This window comes from Geotrypetes seraphini, chromosome 14, assembly GCF_902459505.1.
Source record: "Geotrypetes seraphini chromosome 14, aGeoSer1.1, whole genome shotgun sequence".
Taxonomy (NCBI): domain Eukaryota; kingdom Metazoa; phylum Chordata; class Amphibia; order Gymnophiona; family Dermophiidae; genus Geotrypetes; species Geotrypetes seraphini.
In genome coordinates this window covers 60,567,256-60,589,471 of record NC_047097.1, presented here as the reverse complement: position 1 = coordinate 60,589,471, position 22,216 = coordinate 60,567,256, and the positions used below count along the sequence as shown (strand labels likewise).

The following is a 22,216-nucleotide window of genomic DNA, read 5'->3' as shown; positions in this document are numbered from 1 at the left end:
AAGATGCATTCAATGATTAAATGAATTACTTATAGCTTTTTATCCATTTTTAGATTTTATTTTTTTTTTTAGTTTCCCTTTCCTATTGTTTTAAACCCTAATTGTTTTTCTTTATAACCAGATTGTATTTCTTTCCTAATTTTCCTTGTGTTTGACTGTATGTGCAATTAGACTAATTAATATGTTTTAGTAGATTTAGCACTTGTCAGTTATGTTTGTCTTCCCTAACTTTGTAAATTTTTTATCAATTTGTACATCGCCTAGAATTCGGAATAGGCGATTAATCAAGTTTCATAATAAACTTGAAACTTATTGCATTCGACTACAGCGTTCTGTGATTTTTTCATGACTAAAAAGTGGTACTCCCGATTAAGCGCATATCGCGGTCCGGTCCGGAGGGCTTGCACTTAAGCGGAATCGACTGTAGTTGCGATTGGCAGAGGGGACAGATGATTTAACAGACTTGATCTCAGGATGGGGGATCTGAAATTACCGGGCGTTATAAGACATCCTATGATCCGATTGCCTCCGTTAAAGTGGTTGAAATTTGATAGATGAAGTAGGTGGTTAACTCTACCCCCTTTTTCCTGTGATACTCAGTTATCCCATCTTCCACATCAAATGTCAAAATCCCCCTCCCTTCCCCTCCACCTCAGATAACTTATAAGCACCAGTCCTATAGTTTGTGCTGTTATGACCCCCCTACACACCAATATCCCCCCCCCTTCTAACCCATCATACCCAACCCTCAAAATACACAAGGGAAACAAGTGATATGGAGATTACATATGCAGATCATTCAAAATAGCACTTCTAACATTAGATGGTAATATTTGTACACATCCTTTCCATGTACCACAAAAACATTTCCTGCTTCTGAAAGACAATGATGACTGATTTATGCTGGTATTAATAACTCTGTATTATAACATCGCTACAGAAGCCCCTGTAACTCTGTATTATAACACCTCCACAGAAGCTCAAGTATTGTAACACCTTTTACATATAAGCTCATGCCAACCACTCTGAATTGACATCCCAGTCATTAGTAGCGGCACAGAAGCTCACAATAAACAAACAACTTAGCTTCTCTGGCCTTCCGAAGCATAAGGGAGTGAAAAGCATTTCTCCACTGCCAATACGACAGCAGAGCAGCCGACGCCCAACATATTAAGAACATAAGAATTGCTGCTGTTGGGTCAAACCAGAGGTCCATCATGCCCAGCAGTCCGATCTTGCGGCGGCCCACCGGTCAAAGACCAGCACCCTAACCGAGACTCGCCCTATCAGCGTACGTCCTTGTTCAGCAGGAACTTGTCTAACTTTGTCCTGAATCCCTGGAGGGTGTTTTCCCTTACGACAGACTCCGGAAGAGCGTTCCAGTTTTCTACCACTCTCTGGGGGAAGAACTTCCTTACGTTTGTACGGAATCTATCCCCTTTCAACTTTAGAGAGTGCCCTCTCATTCTCTCTACCTTGGAGACGGTGAAGAACCAGTCTTTATCTACTTTCTCTTGAGTCCCTGGAGGGTGTTTTCCCCTATAACAGACTCCGGAAGAGCGTTCCAGTTTTCTACCACTCTCTGGGGGAAGAAGAACTTCCTTACGTTTGTATGGAATCTATCCCCTTTCAACTTTAGAGAGTGCCCTCTCGTTCTCTCTACCTTGGAGACGGTGAAGAACCAGTCTTTATCTACTTTCTCTTGAGTCCCTGAAGGGTGTTTTCCCCTATGACAGACTACGGAAGAGCATTCCAGTTTTCCACCACTCTCTGGGGGAAGAAGAACTTCCTTACGTTTGTACGGAATCTATCCCCTTTCAACTTTAGAGAGTGCCCTCTCGTTCTCTCTACCTTGGAGACGGTGAAGAACCAGTCTTTATCTACTTTCTCTTGAGTCCCTGAAGGGTGTTTTCCCCTATGACAGACTACGGAAGAGCGTTCCAGTTTTCCACCACTCTCTGGGGGAAGAAGAACTTCCTTACGTTCGTACGTAATCTATCCCCTTTCAACTTTAGAGAGTGCCCTCTCGTTCTTTCTACCTTGGAGAGGGTGAACAACCTGCCCTTATCTACTAAGTCTATTCCCTTCAGTACCTTGAATGTTTTGATCATGTCCCCTCTCAATCTCCTCTGTTCGAGGGAGAAGAGGCCCAGTTTCTCTAATCTTTCGCTGTACGGCAGCTCCCCAATCCCTTAACCCTCTTAGTCGCTCTTTTCTGGACCCTTTCGTGTAGTACTGTGTCTTTCTTCATGTACTGTGACTATCTTTCCCCATAATGCCAGCTTTGCCCATTAACAGGCAAGGTCCCTTGCCTCAAAATTCTACTGTCCCGTTTAATGGCGCACACTCAACCCAACAGGTCACATTGTAGGTGTGGATAAATTTATTTTATTTATTCAGTTTTTTATACTCCCAAAGAAGCTCAGAACGGTTTACATGAATTTATTCAGGTATTCAAGCATTTTTCCCTATCTGTCCCAGCAGACTCACAATCTATCTAATGTACCTGGGGCAATGGGGGGATTAAGTGACTTGCCCAGGGTCACAAGCAGCGTGGGCTTGAATCCCCAACCTCAGGGTGCTGAGGCTGTAGCTTTAACCACTACGCCACACTCTGCTTTGTGAAGGAAAAAGATCTCTAAACATGCACTCTAATAACAGAATATTTTCATAGAGTTCACTATGTCATTCAACAATTGCTCAGAGCTGTGTAGCCCCACCAAGGGCTTAATTTTATTTATTTTTATTTTATTTATTTATTTGGATTTTTATCCCGTCCTCCCAGTAGCTCAGAACGGTTTACAAATGAACATACACAGTGGGGAGTAATTAGACATTTAAGCAGTACAACAGGTTTAGTGATTGGATTTATAGATTTTGGAGAGAATTAAATACAGGGAGAGTATAGCAGAAAGAGAGAAGGGGGAAATACAGTAGTTTAGTTTAAGGAAAGTTATATGCGTTTAGGTACAATTTGTTTGTGGAGAGAGTAAGAGAGGGTTATACTGGAGTTCGGGAAGGTGATAGGAGAGTGGAGGGGTGGGGCGTAAGGGGGGGAGAAGACAGAGGAGATCTTTAGTTGAAGAGGAGGGTCTTTATCGATGCCCCTATAGTAGGACCCACCACCCCATCATTGCAACCGTGAAAAGCTAAAGAGTATTTTTATATATTTTTTAAAACTTTTTAACTTATGCGTTCTGCAAAATTACAAAAAATATTTGAGTGAAGCATCAAGACAGCTCTGAAACGTGTTCGAGGGTCCCGACGTGGGACACGTTTCGCCAGAACGAAAGAGGTTATCCTGCCATTGTATCGGGCAATGGTGCGTCCGCATTTGGAGTACTGCGTCCAATATTGGTCGCCGTACCTTAAGAAGGATATGGCATTAGTCGAGAGGGTTCAGAGGAGAGCGACGCGTCTGATAAAAGGTATGGAAAACCTGTCATATGCTGAGAGATTGGAGAAGCTGGGTCTATTTTCCCTGGAGAAGAGAAGACTTAGAGGGGATATGATAGAGACGTATAAGATCATGAAGGGCATAGAGAGAGTGGAGAGGGACAGATTCTTCAAACTCTCGAATAATAAAAGAACAAGAGGGCACTCGGAAAAGTTGATAGGAGACAGATTCAAAACAAATACTAGGAAGTTCTTTTTTACCCAACGTGTGGTGGACACCTGGAATGCGCTTCCAGAGGACGTGATTGGGCAGAGTACGGTACTGGGCTTCAAGAAAGGATTAGACAAATTCCTACTGGAAAAGAAGATAGAGGGGTATAGATAGAAGATTACTGCACAGGTCCTGGACCTGCTGGGCCACCGCGTGAGCGGACTGCTGGGCACGATGGACCTCGGGTCTGACCCAGCAGAGGCATTTCTTATGTTCTTATGTTCTTATCTGTTTCAGGGAACCCACTAGGATCTTTTGTGTAGGACTTGTATGAAACAAAGTCAAGGTAGTTGTGCTTCAACTTTCAAAATATCTGTTAATCTGCTGTTTCTGGGCAGTTAAATATATAAAAACAGTCTTTAGCTTTTCACAGTTGCAATGATGGGGTGGTGGGTCCTACTATAGGGGCATTCAGCCCTTGGTGGGGCTACACAGCTCTGAGCAATTGTTGCATGACTTAGTGAACTCTATGAAAAATTAAAGTGCACGTTTAGAGATCTTTTTCCTTCACAAAGCAGAGTGTTCTATTTCAGATCTCTACCTTTATACGATTCAAATATATTTTATTGAGCTTAACAAGGTAAGTAAGGAAATACACAAGATGAAGCACAAACAAGCTGCTCAAAAGTTTTAGATATAAAACCCCACACCAACTCCCCCCCTTTTCCCATGACCACCCTTCCCCCCCCAAGCAAGTCCCCCCATACCTCCCCCCCCCAGGTCCTCCTTCCAAGTGCAACATCAACATAGGTTAAGAAATGGTTCATAGACAAAATCGCGCGAGACAACGGCGCGCCAACAACTGAGCGCAGACAACTGAGCGCAAGGTTGACGGCGAGCCGAAGAAAAGCACTATTTTAAAGGGTTCTGATGGGGGGTGTTGATGGGGAACCCCCCTACTTTACTTAACAGACATCGCGCTGGCGTTGTGGGGGGGTTTGGGGGGTTGTAACCCCCCTCATTATACTTGAGACCGAACTTTTTGCCTGTTTTTTAGGAAAAAAGTTCAGTTTTAAGTATAATGTGGGGGGTTACAACCACCCAAACCCCCACAATGGCAGCGCAATGTCTGTTAAGTAAAGTGGGGGGGTTCCCCCCCACACCCCCCGTCGGAGCCCTTTAAAATAGTGCTTTTCTTCAGCACACCGTCAACCTTGCGCTCAGTTGTCTGCGCGCCGTTGTTTCGCGCGATTTAGTCCCGTCACCAATAATACAGGCATACCAACTGTAACAGAGTGATACTGGTTAACAAGAAATCAACAGTTAAGCAATCGACTGCGAGCCAAGGGAGTCATGGTAGTCCAAAAAGGTTATAAATCAAACACTTCCCACTTTTATGAAAAAGTGCATAATATAATCACTACGCTGATAACCCTAGTCAGTGAATACAACTACGCGTAGGCTCCATTACTGAGGCCTCCTCCTGTAGAAATACTACTTTGTAGTGATTATATTATGCACTTTTTCATAAAATTGGGAAGTGTTTGATTTATATCATTTTGTGGAATTATTTCCCACTAGGGAACTTTAATCTAAAGTCCAAAAAGGTTCCCAGGAGCGTTGAAAAACGCGCCCTGGGAGAGTGGTGAAGTCCGTCACATCTCGTTCTCTACCTTTATATAAAAAAAATACTTATTTCCTTGGTCTGTATTAGAGAATGACACGGTGACAAAATTAATCACCGTTCCCGTCCCCGCGGATAACCGCGGGAAACCATCTTCATGTCATTCTTTAAGGAGAGAGGGAAAAATCAGAGTATGAATGGCCACAACCACTGACCCGCAAGCTTTGCTTTGAAGAATGCTGAGATTGAGCAGCAACATTCCAGAGCAGATATTGTGATGTCATAATGCCTCAATCCACCAGTGCCTAAGAGCCAATCACATCAGTGATGTCACAATGGCTTCATTATCCTTGGCTCACATAAGAATCAGAGTACGAATGGCCACAACCACTGACCCGCAAGCTTTGCTTTGAAGAATGCTGAGATTGAGCAGCAACATTCCAGAGCAGATATTGTGATGTCATAATGCCTCATTCCACCAGTGCCTAAGAGCCAATCACATCAGTGATGTCACAATGGCTTCATTATCCTTGGCTCACATAAGAATCAGAGTATGAATGGCCACAACCACTGACCTTCAAGCTTTGCTTTGAAGAATGCTGGTGTAGAAGGGCTGAGGTTGAAATAGACACTAGAAAATGACATGGGATTATTTCCCGCGGTTATCCGCGGGGACGGGAACGGTGATGAATTTTGTCACCGTGTCATTCTCTAGTCTGTATCAGAAGGTGAGTGGATAAATGAATGTCAGGAAAGCTGTGAATCCAGCCCAGACACAGAGTCGCTGCTTCTGGGCGGGCAGGATAATGGCTTCTCACACCGTCCCTGCTCAGGCTTGTGCCGGCCTGTTTTAGAAAAGTCTGGAGTTTGTGCCAGCTACTTTTGAGGAATATTTGTCCGATGCCGAGAGTTCTGGAGGTATGGGGGATTTTCCCAAAAAACTCAACAAACCTGTCGCGCCGCTTTGTGAGCCGAAACGTGTGCGCAGCAGGTTGCAGCTATAAAGTCGCCAAGCGTAGCCTGAAGCAGCAACAGCAAAACCTGTTAAGCCAAATGCAAATAAGGTAGATATCAGGTCACAGGAGGATTTCTCTCATGCCAGAGGAGAGACTAGTATGTGAGTTTTTTCCAAAGTTCCTCCTAAGATTCAAGAATTCAAACAAAGGGCTGTTAAGCTGATCCTTATCAGAATTAGAGAATGACACGGGGACAAATTTGTCCCCGTCCCCATAGAAACTCAATTTCCTCATCTCGTCCCCGTGAGTTTTGTGGCTGTCCCTGTCCCTGCCCCATTCCTATAAACTCTGCCTTATCCACACAAGCCTCGAACACTTATGATTTTAAAGTGTTTGAGGCTTGCGCAGATGAGGACAGAGCTTAGGCATTGGTGGAATGAAGCATTATGACATCACAATCTGAGCTCTAGAATGTTGCTACTTATGATGTTAAAGTGTTTGAGGCTTGTGCAGATGAGGACGGAGTTTAGGCATTGTGGAATGAGGCATTATGACATCACAATCTGAGCTCTAGAATGTTGCTACTTATGTTAAAGTGTTTGAGGCTTGTGCAGATGAGGACGGAGCTTAGGCATTGGTGGAATGAGGCATTATGACATCACAATCTGAGCTCTAGAATGTTGCTACTTATGATGTTAAAGTGTTTGAGGCTTGTGCAGATGAGGACGGAGTTTAGGCATTGTGGAATGAGGCATTATGACATCACAATCTGAGCTCTAGAATGTTGCTACTTATGTTAAAGTGTTTGAGGCTTGTGCAGATGAGGACGGAGCTTAGGCATTGGTGGAATGAGGCATTATGACATCACAATCTGAGCTCTAGAATGTTGCTACTTATGTTAAAGTTTTGGAGGCTTGTGCAGATGAGGACGGAGCTTGCAGGAACAGGAAAAGAACTTGTGGGAACAAGATGGGAAAATTTGTCCCCGTGTCATTCTCTAATCAGAACCTCAGGCGCATTCACACTGATAGTGTAACATCTGAATACAGTAAATCCAGCTAAATGGAGACTAAGGAAAATAAATTTTAAAAAATCCCACTAGCACCAAGAATCTCATTCAGCCTCTAAAGTATAATAAGATCCACATACCGTAAGAACATAAGAATAGCCATACTGGGTCAGACCAATGGTCCATCCAGCCCATTATCCTGTTTTCACAGTGGCCAATCCAGGTCATAAGTATCTGACAAAAACCCAAATAGTAGCAACATTCCATGTACTGATCTCAGAGCAAGCAATGGCTTCCCCTATGTCTGTCTCAATAGCAGACTATAGACTTTTCCTCCAGGAACTTGACAAATCTTTCTTTAAAACCAGCTATGTTAACCGTGGTTACTACATCTTCAGGCAACGAGTTCCAGAGCTTAACTGTTGTCTGAGTGAAAAAATATTTCTTTCTATTGGTTTAAAAAGTATTTTCCTTTAACTTCATTAAGCGTCCCCCTAGTCTTTGCCATTTCTGACGGAGTAAAAAATCGAATTCACTCTACACCGCTCTACTTCAATCTTATCTCCCCTCAGCCGTCTCTTTTCCAAACGGAAAAGCCCTCACCCAGTGTATCGCAAACCGTGTGCCGTGGCAAGATTCCCATGGACCGTGAGATGCCGACGAGGAGGAGAGGCACTGGCTCACTGCCTACAGGCCCTGTAGGCAGTCAGCCGACACCTCTCCTCCTCGCCAGCACCCTCCCCACCCACACTGGTGGCTCAGGACCCCGTCAAGAGGTCCTCCTCACATGCGCGGACGACAGCATGCCTGCGTGCGACATCATCGCGTCAACATTGGCGCATTTCCAGATACCCTCCAGCTGCAGCCCTGAGTTTAGTACGCCGTGGTTCTGGAGAGTTTGCGAGACACTGCCCTAACCTCATACGAGAGGAGTTCCATCCTCTTTATCATCTTGGTTGCTCTTCTTTGAACCTTTTCTAATTTCACTATATCTTTATACCGTACCATTTATAACCCCCCCCTCCCCCTCTAAAGCAGGGGCCACATATTAATGTGCACACGCAGAGAGTATGCTCCCAGAATAGTTGATAATTTACTGAGCCTTGACTTCCTGTACCACCACACCTTTGCAAATCTCAGTAGCGTACAATATTAAAAATATAAAAGCATCCGCCCAAACAGGGCAAAAGACAATCACAGACCAATAATACAGCAAAAAGCAGATGGCGAGAAGTCATAACATGCCCAATACAGGAGTTTACCATAACCCCAACAACCCTCCCCCACAAAAAACAGAGCAACCACATAACAGAGTATGTTTTTGCGGATGTGTTTTTGCTCAGTATTGTTCTGTTTGTTCTTGCCTTTGCCCAATAAAGAAATATTATACTAAAAAAAAAAAATATATATATATATATATATAACCACCCTAAAACTTCTAGGTATGACTATTGACAAAGGCTGCACCATGCAACCACAAATTTACAAAACAATACAGAAATCTTTCGCAGTTATGAGAAACCTTAGACAAGTCCGAAAATTCTTCGAAAAAACACAATTTCAGCTCCTAGTACAATCTCTAATCCTAAGTATCCTAGACTATTGCAACATCCTCTACCTCCCCTGCCCTGCAATAATGATTAAACAACTACAGACAATTCAGAATACAGCCCTGAGACTCGTCTATTCATTGAAAAAACATGATCACATTACTGAGGCATTCATCAATTCTCATTGGCTTCCAATCCAGGAAAGAATATTACATTACATTACATTACATTACATAAGTGATTTCTATTCCGCTTGTGCCTTGCGGTTCTAAGCGGATTACATGTTAGAAGACTGGACATTTCCAGTAGTATTGCAGTACATATAAACAAGAATGCGTTAAGTTACAATTGTTGTTCTGGACTTTTCCAGGATAAATTGGTAGTAGATAGTAGATAGTGATAGGTTGTTTAGACGAATAGAGATAATATTGTCCGGATTCTGTTGTTTAGACGAGTAGAGATAATACTGTTCGGATTCGGGTGTTGCTGGTGGTGGTGTTTGGGTAGTCATGAGAGCATTATCTTAAACTTTTGTGAGGTTATGATGATGGGAAGTGTTTTTTGAAGAGATGAGTTTTGATTTCTTTTCGGAATGCTTTAATGTCTATTGATTTGGTCAGTAGATTGGTGATGGTAGTATCGATCTTTGCTGCCTGTGTCGCTAAAAGGCTGTCATACAATTTAAATTCTACTGTATACTATTTAAAACTATAAATGGAGACAGTCCAATCTACCTAAACGACCGCCTCATCCAAACCACCTCTACCAGGCATAGAAAAACACCCGCCCCCCCCCATTCACTTACCCCCCAATCAAAGAAGTAAAACGGAAAAAACTATACAACGGACTACTGGCCACTCAGGCAACGAAGATAGACAACCAAGTCTGCAACCTATTGACAACAACCCCAGACTACAAGATGTTCAGAAAGGAAATACAAACTATACTCTTCAAGAAATCCCTGAATAAAGCTTAATACCATGATAAAGCTTAACCCCCCCCCCCTTACCATCCCCTCCCTAACCCCAGATCCTACTTTTCTCTCTCTTGGAAACCTTCTCTGATCTAACGTTGTAACCCTTCTTCCATAACTCTTTTTGTAATCCGCTTTGAACCGAAAGGTAATGGCGGAATAGAAATCTGTAATGTAATGTAATATATATAAAAGTAACCTTATGGTCGTTTTTTCTTGGTCCTCCATGGCTGCACTGAAGACCATTGCTGTTATGCTTGCTTCAGAATAAAAAAAAAAAAACCCGCTATCCAACACTTTGGGTCAGATTTCAACGAAAGCTGCCGAACGTTAGACGGCGGTAGCCATCCAACGGCCGCCTAATTTGATTGGTTTAAGTGGGTTTAAGTGACGCGATAATTGGTCGCGCTCTTAAAACCCAATTAAACCCTTGTTTTAAAAAAAAACTTGCCACTGCTACGCAGCCTCTGGTAGGTCCCGGGTGGCTAGTGGCACATAGTGACACCGAAGTCCGGAAGCAGGTACGGTTAGGGGAGTCGCCGGACTCTGGCATCGTTATGCGCCACTGGGCGCAATTCAGGAAGGACCCTGGGTGCAGAAATGTAGCCTTGTAAAACCCTGGCTTACATTTCTGGAGCCTAGGGTCCTTGGAAGCGCACCTGTCGGTGATTGACGCACGGCAGGTGCCCATTTTGTAGGCACCTGCCCTGATAGGCACCACTTACAAAATCAGGGCCTTTGACCCCGTTAGCTCAAAGTAGAGTTTTGAATATGTAATATCTCACTGTTATAAACTTCTTGTGTTGTGTTTTGTTTTGGGAATTGGGGTTTCAGAATTTGCCTTAAGTTGAAAATGATGATGGTTTTATTTTTAATAAATCCGTGATATATACGAGTATATATATATATATAATATATATATATATATATATATATATATATATATATATATATATACAGGCAGTCCCCAGATTAAGAACAAGTTATGTTTTTAAAGCTGTTCTTAAGTCAGATTTGTATGTAACTCGGAGCTTGTAGATTTTAAGATTCTGCTCCCAGCTGACAGAAGGGCCAACTGTCCCTAGCCAGTGTTCCCTCTAAGGCAGTGATTCCCAACCCTGTCCTGGAGGAACACCAGGCCAATCGGGTTTTCAGGCTAGCCCTAATGAATATGCATGAGAGAGATTTGCATATGATAGAAGTGATAGGCATGCAAATTTGCTTCATGCATATTCATTAGGGCTAGCCTGAAAACCCAGTTGGCCTGGTGTTCCTCCAGGACAGGGTTGGGAACCACTGCTCTAAGGTACAGCATGCACAACCACACACTCTTCTTAATGTGGCCATGCATCATTCCTGGATCTGCTGCAGGAGAAGAGTAGGAGTCTATGCCACTGGAAATACAGCTCAGTGAAATCAAATGAAGCTGCGACCATGTTCTTAAGTATACAGTAAAATCTTGGATTGCAAGTAACTTGGTATGCAAGTGTTTTGCAAGACAAGCAAAACATTTTATTAAATTTTAATTTGATATACAAGTGTCATATCATCACAACTGAGCCGATGGTTCTTCTCTCTCTGATGCTGTGGGAGTGTAGTGACTGCTCTAAACGAGCGAGGCCTTGCAATACAAGTACAAAGAGTATTTTGTAATAAAGATTTGGGGTTGTGTCATGAATTGTCTAAGTTTCTATTATTTCTTATGGAGAAATGCGCTTTGATATACAAGTGTTTTGGATTACAAGCATGGTTTCATACACATGGTATCATATACATACACATACAGAAATTTCCCCTTCTGTATTCACGGGAGTTAGGGGCAGAGCCGGCCCCCTAATATGGAAAAACCGCAAATAATATTCAGACCGGTTCTGCCCTTATCCCCCACTTCCCCCAGCTATTTTTAGCCCTGAAAGCCCCCCCCCCTTAAGCCTTACCTGGTGATCTAGCGGGTTTTCAGGCAGGAGCGATCTTCCCACGCTCCTGCCACATGCAGATCGCTCACAGGAAATGGCTGCCTTGAGCTCCCGTAGTCTCTCAAGCCATTTCCTGTGAGCGATCTGCACGGGACAGATCGCTCCTGCCTGAAAACCCGCTAGACCACCAGGTAAGGCTTAAGAGGGGGGCTTACAGGGCTAAAAATAGCCCAAAAAATGAAAACAAATTTTCTGGTCAAAAATCGCGAATAACCAAATCCATAGATATGGAATTTGCAAATACGGAGGGGGAAGTGTATTTATATATATATACATACACACACATATAAGCAACAAAAGAACTCCATTAGTTAAAGAATTAAGCCTAACACAAACCCACAGACAACCAATCAAACATAAAAGACATCTTGCAGACAGCAGGAGAAACCCCTCTAGCAAAAAAAAAAAAAAAAAAACAACCAAAAAAACACATTAAAGAATTTTAACCAGTTTACATAAAAAGGAGCCTGAGCAAGAGATCCATATCAAAAAACATTTTTCAAAAAATGGGAAATGGATCCAAAGGAAGGAAATAGAAAGGATCATATCTACTGGTAAGTTTGAAGTTTTAACAAAGCAGGCCAAAAGAGAACTGAAAGAAACTTAACAAAGAAAACACAAAAGTAAGAACAATTTAACAGCAAAAAGCCTATGAGGGTGTTGATTGGACTGTTAGATAACCAAGGGGCAAATGCTTAACAAAGCCTAACCCACAGCAGAAAAATAAAATGAATTTTTTTTGCTTCACTATTTATTAAGAAAATGTCAGAAGATACCTATACTGGAAAACACTTTCTGATGCTGATAACACAGAAGAATTGAAACACCTCACTGTGAACCTGGAAGATGTAATAAAGTAAAATGACAAACTGAAAAGTATCAAGTCACCAGGACTAGATGGTATAAACCCTAAGACATGGTCTCAAACTCACGGCCTGGGGTCCACATGCAGCCCGCCAGGTACTATTTTGAGGCCTTCGGTATGTTTAGCATAATCACAAAAGTAAAATAAAACATTTTCTTGATCATATGTCTCTTTAGCTATAAATTACAATATTTATTATTAAGACTTAGCCAAAAAGAAAGATTTATAAAGAGTTTTACCTCATGCAAAATTGTAATTTCTTTAATAAGACATTAACTATTTTTTCTGTGGCCCTCCAAGTACCTACAAATCCAAAATGTGGCCCTGCAAAAGGTTTGAGTTTGACACCACTGCCCTAAGACTACTGAAAGAATTCAGAAATTAAAAGGCAGGTCTATTACTGGTAATCTATCATTCAAATCAGCTACAACAGTATGTGAGGATTGGAGGGCGGCCAATGACATGCCAAATTTTTTTAAGGCTCTAGAGGTGATCTGGGAATCTAAAGGCAAGCGGGCCTGGTGTTGCTGCTGGGCAAAATGGTAGAAAGCTATTCTGAAATGCAAAAACTACTGACCATATGGATAGACACAGTTTAATAAAATAGAGCCAACAGAAGTCTTTCTTTACCAATCTGTTAGATTTATTTTAAGGAGTTAAATACGAATAAGGGTGAATTTGTCAGTATATTTTCAGAAAGTGTTCGACAGTACCTTATGAGACGCTGAACAAGGAAATAAAGACAGGAGGTCATGCCCTGTTGAAGGATTGGAAACTGGTTTAAAGATAGGAAACCGAGGGTAGGCCCGAATGGTTTGTTTTCTCAGTGGAGAAAGGTAAATAAAGGAGTACCCCAGGGATCTCTACTGGGACCGTTCATCTTAACATATTTATAAATGATCCGGATAAGAGAGAGAGAATGACGTGATTAAATTTATAGATGACAAAATTATTCAAAGTAGTCACATCACAATTGGATTATGAGGGAGAATGCTGAGACTGGAGGGCTGGGCATCCAAACAGCAGACGAGCTTCAATTGGGACAAGTAACCAAAAATAATCTGAACTACAGAGAGCAGTTAAAAAAAAGTAATAAATTGTTAGCAAATTTTTGGGGGAGGGGGCAGGGAGGACTGGAGGAGAATAAAAGGCAACAATTATGCCTCTGTTCCAATCTAGTGCAATGTGACGTTTTGGTTGCCATATCTCAAAGAAGATGCAGCAGAATTAGAAACTGTTCAGGGGGGGGGGGGGGCGCCAAAAACCATAAAGGGGTCAGAATGGCTCCCCTATAAAGAAAGGCTAAACAGGGATTGAGAACGATATGACAGAGATTTAGAACATCGCAAGTGGGGTTGGAAAGAATTATGCCACTGGAAATACTGCTCAGTGAAGCTAGGACTGTGTTCTTAAGTACGAGTCGTACTTAAGTCGGGCGTCTGTAACTTGGGGACTGCCTGTACTTGACTCGCATAAGAATATAAGAGTTGCCATACTGGGACAGACCAAAGGTCCCTCAAGCCCAGTATCTTGTTTCCAACAGAGGCCAACCCAGGTCACATGTGCCTGGCAAGATCCCAAGGAGTAGCAACATTCCAGAGCTGATATTGTGATGTCATAATGCCTCATTCCACCAATGCCTAAGAGCCAACTTCATCAATGATGTCACAATTGCTTGATTATTCCTTTACAGGCAGTCCCTGGGTTAAGAATGAGTCACTTCTTAAGTCGGATTTGAATGTAACTCAGAACTTGTAGATTTTAAGATTCTGGTCCCAGCTGACAAAAGGGCCAACTGTCCCTACCAATGTTCCCTCCAAGGTACAGCATGCACAACCACTTTAAAAAAAAAAAAAAAAAGAATCGCTTAAAACTTTGATTGCTGGCATACCACAGCAAAACTATTTGGTGACTGCAGATTGCTTATCACTTCATTTGTTGCTGCAGTCCGGCTGTATTGCATACTGGATGTCTTGATTCTTGTTGTTATGTGGATACCGGTTGTCATCAATAAAAATTGTTTGAACGTAAGATGAACGGTGAAAAGATCATGAAATATTCTGCTGCTATACACAAAAAGGAACAGTAGATTTTGATATGCGCACAATGTGAGAAATTTTTCGCCAGGTCCGGAGACAGTATAGAACAGTGGTCTCAAACGCAAACCCTTTGCAGGGCCACGTTTTGGATTTGTAGGTCCTTGGAGGGCTGCAGAATAAAATAGTTAATGTCATATTAAAGAAATGACAATTTTGCATGAGGTAAAACTCTTTATAGTTTATAAATCTTTTTTTGGGCTAAGTCTTAATAATAATTTATAGCTAAAGAGACATATGATCAAGAAACTGTTTTATTGTGATTATGATAAACATACCGAGGGCCTGGTGGGCCGCAAGTTTGAGACCACTGATTTAGAAGGACTGGTAGATGAGGTTTTTTAAATTGCAAAAAGGCTGTGATCCCCCGTCATATGCACAATGGAGATCCCTAATGATAGTGCACGCAACACTGGAGAGACGCATGGTGGGAGACTTGACTCTTGGCCCGGGTCGCAAATTTTGTCAGGTGTGGGAGCACTTCTAGCAGGACCTCACACCGCGTGCTCACAGTAGACTTTTGAATCTTTAAGATTTTATTCCCACTCTCAGCTGTTGGACCGGCCATGGATTCTTGGGGAGGGGGGGGGATGGGAGGGGAACTGATTATATTGTTGAAAATGTTATTTCCTGAATGGTACTACTGTTTGTATTTGCTTCTTCCTGCTGGAATAATAAAAATCATTTAAACATAAATTGCAAAAAGGGTAAGAAATCCTATTTTGTTTGGTTTTGGGTTTTTTTGTCTAGCCAGAACAATAATTTTAAATCACAGACGAGGGGCAGCAGCTATAACACGTGCGTCCAAACAAAATCAAATGAGCCGTCACACATCTACAACTGTTGTGCTTGTAAAAATTTCACGTACAAAACATTTTTGTGAGGTTAATGCTCGTACGCAGGACAACAGCTGCAGATGTGTGGTAGCGTGTTTGTTTTCTTTGGACATGCGCACAAGAATCTGCGTTTACCTCTGAACCTTTGGGCGAACATGTACAGCAGACATCATCCCCCCCCCCCCCCCCGATTAGCGCACAAGTTTTGTGCACACAAAATCTGAATTCGCTTTCTGCAAGGCAGCGTTTTAAGCTCACAAGCAGAAGCTTGACCACATGGTTTTCTGCATCGACCCCACAGAAATCCAAAACACATATAAATGCAGAAAGCTCAACAAACAACTATGCACACAGTCACCCAAGCACACACAAAACAGAAAAACATACACACATATACAAAACAAGAAAACGATCCTACTCCCATTTCATACCAAGCTACTGGAATCAACTGCCCCCACAAAACAGATAAAAGCAAAAAAAACTCTGTGGAGTGACGATGTTCCTAAATGGACTTTATTTGAAAGGGTGTCAGGTCAAAAGCGCACCGGGACAAAGGCGCGCCCAGACAATTGAGCGCAGCGCGCGCCGCTCTAAATTACTGTTTTTAGTGCTCCGACGGGGGGGGGGGGCGTGGAGAGGGAACCCCCCCACTTTACTTAATAGATATCGCACCACGTTGTGGGGGCTTTGTGGGGGGTGGGGGGGTTGTAACCCCCCACATTTTACTGAAAACTTAACTTTTTCCCTGTTTTTAGGGAAAAAGTTCAGTTTACAGTAAAATATGGAGGGTTACAACCCCCCAAACCCCCCATAACGCCGGCGCGATGTCTATTAAGTAAACTGTGGGGGGTTCCCCAACAAAATCCCCCGTCGGAGCACCTAAAAACTGTAATTTAGAGCGGCGCGCGCTACGCTCAATTGTTGGCGCGCGCTTTTGTCTTTCGCGCCGTTGTCTATGAACCATTTGAAAGTGTCAAAGTTCCAAAGGTACACTGAAATCATCCACATAAAAGCCTTAAAGGACCTAGTCCGCTAGGGATACAGGACCCAACACGGTCCGCGTTTCGACAAAAAGTCTTCTTCAGGGGTCCCTATAAAGGTGAATACGTGGGAAACAATTGTGTGGTGAGCCGGAAGTGAGACACTGCTTGCAATACATTTGCCTTGAATTTTACACCAAAAACAAAAGGAATGGACCCCGAAATATCCACAAAAAAGAAAATCCAGAGAAAACCAAAAAAACTCTGTGGAGTGACGATGTTCCTAAATGGACTTTATTTGAAAGTGTCAAAGTTCCAAAGGTCCACTGAAATCATCCACATAAAATAATTTCATCCACATAAAAATGAATCATCCACTTAAAAGCCTTAAAGGACCTAGTCCGCTAGGGATACAGGACCCAACACGGTTCGCGTTTCGACAAAAAGTCTTCTTCAGGGGTCCCTGGGGGTCCTATAAAGGTGAATACGTGGGAAACAATTGTGTGGTGAGCCGGAAGTGAGACCCCTGAAGAAGACTTTTTGTCGAAACGTGGACCGTGTTGGGTCCTGTATCCCTAGCGGACTAGGTCCTTTAAGGCTTTTAAGTGGATGATTCATTTTTATGTGGATGAAATTCAAGTTTCAAGTTTATTAGGATTTTATATACCACCTATCAAGTTTTTCTAAGCGGTTTTTACAATCAGGTACTCAAGCATTTTCCCTTTTATATGGATGATTTCAGTGTAACTTTGGAACTTTGACACTTCCAAATACAGTCCATTTAGGAACATCGTCACTCCACAGAGTTTTTTTGGTTTTCTCTGGATTTTCTTCTTTGTGGATATTTTGGGATCAATTCCTTTTGGTTTTTGCCCACAAAACAGATCCCTCGAAGGACTCCTAAATTTCAGGAAAGCAATAAAGACTTATCTCTTCACCTAAACACTTGCCTATTACCGTATGAGACAAATAAAGAGATTTATAATGGAACCAATCTTTCTGTATATGTCAAATTAGGATGAACACCTTCTACTGTACGTCTGCAAATTATAAACTGTCTTGAGGAAAATGAGATACGGAATGGATATTGGAACTAGACACAGGCAGTCCCTGGATTAAGAACGAGTTCTGGTTTTTTATACTGTTCTTAAGTTGAATTTGTATGTAACTTGGATCTTGTACAGTACACAGTCTATAAAAGCATTAAAGAACATTAAACATTAAAAAAACAGGCCTCAAAATAAAAGTACTATAGTTTAAATAGAAACAAAAATAGGAGGTTTACACTGACCATATATACTCGAATATAAACCGGGATTTTTGGGCCCAAAAATTTGCCCAAAAATGGGGGTCCCGGTTTATATTCGAGCCAATGCACCCCCTTCCAAAATTATTGCAGGCCGCCCCCAGGCTCTGCACCCTGCCGCCCTCCTTTTCTAGCCTCATACCTCTACTGTGGATCGCCGGTGGAGGTGCAGTGGGCAGGAGCGAACTTTCCAAGTTCCTGCCCCACTGTTAACTGGCTGCCATGAGCGTCTTCGCGAGAATTTGCAGGAACTGTTAAGGAAGCCACTCAGCACTGAGCAGCAGCACCAAATCGCGTACCTGCTCATGCTTCTCAATAGCCGAAGACACTCACGGCAGCCAGTTAACAGTGGAGCAGGAACTTGGAAAGTTTGCTTCGGCCTGCTGCACCTCCACCGGCAATCCGCAGTAGAGCTATGAGGCTAGGACAGGGAGGGTGGCAGGGTGCAAAGCCTGGGAGGGAGGGTGCAGAGTCTGATGGGGGAAGGAAGGAAGGGTGCTGGGTGCAGAGTCTGACAGGGGAGGGAGGGAAGGAAGAGGGCTGGGTGCAATGCCTGACAGGGGAGGGAGGGAAGGAAGGAAGGGGGCTGGGTGCAATGCCTGACAGGGGAGGGAGGGAAGGGTTCTGGGTGCAGTGCCTGGCAGAAAGGGAGCTGGGTGCAGAGCCTGACAGGGCAGGGCACTTGAATATTAAGCCGCCCAACTTATATTCGAGTCAACCATTTTTCCTCCTTTTGGGGGGGGAAAAGGGGGTGTCTCTCGACTTATATTCGGATCAACTTATATTTGAGTATAAACGGTACTTTTGTTCTTCATCCATCCCACTGTTCCCTCTCCTCCACCACATCCAACATTTCTTCCTCTATCTCTCTCTTCCCCATGCATCTCTATCTCACGCCTCTCCCACCACCATGTCCAATATTTCCCTCTTCCTCCCTATGCCCAACAATTCTTTCTTTATTTCCCCATGTGCACCCTCTCTCTTTCTATTCCCCCACCTCAGCATCTCTTTCCCTTACTTCCTCCATTCTTCCATCCTATGTCCCAAGTTCATGCTCCCCTCTCGCCCTCCATCTCTATCTCTCACTTAGACACTGATGCCCAACAATTTTCTTTGTATTCCCCCACCATCTCAAGTCTTCCGTCCAATGTCAAGTTCATGCTCCCTCCCTCCTTCCTTCCCTCTTTATCCTAAGTTTGTGCTCCCTTCCTTCCCTCTGTGTCCCAACAAGACCCTGCCAAAGCGCTCCTTCTTCCTCCCTTCCTGCCAAAATGCGACCCTTCGCCTCACTTCGGTGCCATCTTTCCCTCCATTCAGAGTCCCAAATTTGTGCCTCTCGCAGGCGTTTACCTCCTCTGGCCGGCTCTCTCCTCACAGTCGCACTTCGCAAAGCCACAGCCGCTGGTTCCTGCACGTGGCTCACGGTTGACCTCCAAGTCTTTCTTCACGTCAGAGGGAAGGTTTCCGGGTCAGCAGCAGCCGCGGCTTTGCAAAGTGCGTCTGGGAGGAGAGAGTCGGCCAGAGGAGGTAAACACCCGCGAGAGGCACGAATTTGGGACGCTGAATAGAGGGAAAGAGGAGGGTCGCGTTCCGACAGGAAGGAACATAAGAACATAAGACCAGTGGTCCATTGTGCCCAGCAGTCCGCTCACGTGGCAGCCCTCTGGTCAAAGACCAGTGCCCTAACTGAGACTAGCCATGTTGGAACAAGAGAGGCAGGACCCTGGTTCGTAAGTACGAGTTTGATGTAAGTCGGGCGTTCTTAAATCGGGGACTGCCTGTACTCTGTACATATATATACAGTATGTTGGATTTTGGTTCACACATTGTATATTGTAAGTACATCAAATGGTATGTATGTATGTCAAATTGTAACCCATGTTGACTGCACATTATGAGCTCATTGTGGAGAACGGGGTAAAAACCAAATTATGGTAAATAAATACATATACAAACACGTGGATATACACCAGGGATCTCAAAGTCCCTCCTTGAGGGCCGCAATCCAGTCGGGTTTTCAGGATTTCCCCAATGAATATGCATTGAAAGCAGCGCATGCACATAGATCTCATGCATATTCATTGGGGAAATCATGAAAACCCGACTGGATTGCGGCCCTCAAGGAGGGACTTTGAGACCCCTGATATACACTGTTGACTCACTATAACGTTGATGTTAGGGTCCAAGATATTAGACCTTATTAAATTAATCTGCATTATATCAGGTCTAAAGTGTAATATTTAATAGACAAGAATAAAAATGGGGTGGGGGGAGGGTCCAACCCTTAACCACATTGTAAAATATCTTGCACTATACTGAGTCGTGTTATATAGGGTCTATAAACCTATATGCAAAGAGGATGGAAAGAATTCCACAAGTCATGTAGGAGGAGAGGAACTAATCTGAAGCACATTTCAAACAGATGGCAGAAAGTACTTTTTCACAGAAAACATCATTAAACCGTGGACTTAGTTGCTGGAAATGTTGCAAAGGCAGCACAGCAGGGTTTAAAGGAGTTTAGATCAGCTCCTGAGGGGAAAATCCATACCAGCCAGGTAGTCTTGAGAAAACCATCACTTATCTCCGAGTGTGATCGATAAGGAATGGGATATCTACTCTCTGGGGTCCCCTGGGCAGGTGGGGCTGGGGAGGTTACTATCCAAGAGCGCATGCTAGGATTGATGGGCCATACCAAAGGTCCATCTTAGGTGTACTAGTGCCAGGAGCCGTGCACAAAGGGGGGGGGGACTCTCTTTAAGGGTCAGGCCTCGCACTAGCAGCCCCAGGATGCACGCGTTGTTAGCTCATGCTTCGGTATTACATCACGTCGCGCTCCAGATTTCATCACACCAGTGGAACCAGTAGCAAAAGAGGAACTAGGAATCGCAAAATGCACAGCGAGCGACATAAGAAGTGGGGGGAAAGGGCAGAAAAGAAATCTACCAGGCGCGTTAAGTTTGAGCGAAGCCTTTCAAATCGAACGGCAAGAAACCGCGCAAACATCGCAGCGCGAAGTTTGGGTGCTCACCTTCAGGGCAGCGGGGGTGCCGTGGGGGCTCCCGGAGGGCGACCGGTGCACAGTGATCAAAGCCATGGCAGCCCAGCTCGGAGGGTGAAGGGTGGGGAAGAGAGCAGCGCGGCTCTCCGGAGGCCGGGGCACAACTTCCTCGGCTCTCCCCTTGCCCTTTGCGGCACTGAACCAGGAAGAAAAGCGGCGGCCCTTCCAAGATCTCTCTCCTCCTCCTCCTCCTCCCTCAGGGGGAGGGTCTGGCCGCCGCTGCCTCCGAGCCAGATCCCCGCAGGCAGGAGCTGAGAGGGAGGGGCGCCCAGATCCGGCTTGCTTGCTTTTCAGTCCGTGCACAGACAAATGCACCCGAATTGCACTCGGGCGGATCTCGGGGAGGCCCCCATTCTTTCCCCCTCTCCCTTCTGCCCCTTGGTTCCTTTTCTCGTCCCTTATGCTTCTTTCGGGTTTCTCTGTCCCTACCTACCTACCCAATTTCTTTCGGTCTCCCCCTGCCCGCCATCTGGTTCTTCTCTGTCTTTAATTATTCTCCCTCAATCACCTTTCTCCATCACTTCATATATTTCTTAAGCTCTTTTTTATCTCCATTCACCCTCACGTCCCAGAAGATTCCTCTTCATCTCTGTCCCCAACACTAGCCCTTCAAGTTTCCTCCTCAGGTGCCCATATGGAGCTCTCCACCTCCCATACAGGAGACTTCTTCACTTCTCCTACCCCTTAGATTCTTCTCTCCTTTCTCTTATGTTCTTCTCTCACTCTATCTCCCCAGGCCCCAGAAGATTCCTCTTCATCTTCATCTCTTGCCTCAACACCTGCCCTTCATGTTTCCTCCTCAGGTGTCCATATGGAGCTCTCCACCTCCCATACAGGAGACTTCTTCACTTCTCCTACCCCTTAGATTCTTCTCTCCTTTCTCTTATGTTCTTCTCTCACTCTATCTCCCCAGGCCCCAGAAGATTCCTCTGTCTCTTTCTTCAACACCAGCCCTTAAAGTTTCCTCCCCAGCTGCCCATATGGAGTCTCCACCTCCCATAGGGGAGACTTCTTCACTTTTCCTCCCCCTTAGATTCTCTTATGTTCGTCTCTCACTCTGTTTCCCCAGATCCCAGAAGATTCCTCTTCATCTCTTTCCTCAACACCTGCCCTTCAAGTTTCCTCCTCAGGTGCCCATATGGAGCTCTCCTCCTCCAATACAGGAGACTTCTTCACTTCTCCTACCCCTTAGATTCTCTTATGTTCTTCTCTCACTCCCTCTCTCCCCTCCTCCTAGTTTTCCTAGTTATTTGAAGGGGAGGGTCAAGAATTAAGGAGGACAGAATGGCAAGGAGGTTAACATGTTCACCCTCCTCAGATTGCAGTAGGGTGAGAGGATGGGGTCCAAGCTTTCACTTCCTCGTTCTATACATAGGTCTA

At 44.0% G+C, this 22,216-nt stretch overlaps 1 protein-coding gene across 2 annotated transcripts in view; it reads right to left on the bottom strand.

Annotated features, from left to right (window-relative positions):
- Window positions 1-21,184, bottom strand: part of SSH3 (slingshot protein phosphatase 3) — a 105,018-nt gene extending 83,834 nt beyond the window's left edge. The window contains exon 1 of one of the 2 annotated variants that reach the window (XM_033920342.1): window positions 20,807-21,184. In XM_033920342.1, coding sequence (XP_033776233.1) covers window positions 20,807-20,872 — 66 coding nt within the window. In that variant the 5' untranslated portion in view covers window positions 20,873-21,184. The remainder of the gene's footprint in view (window positions 1-20,806) is intronic. The other variant, XM_033920344.1, reaches the window with a different exon arrangement.
- Window positions 21,185-22,216: the final 1,032 nt, after the last annotated feature.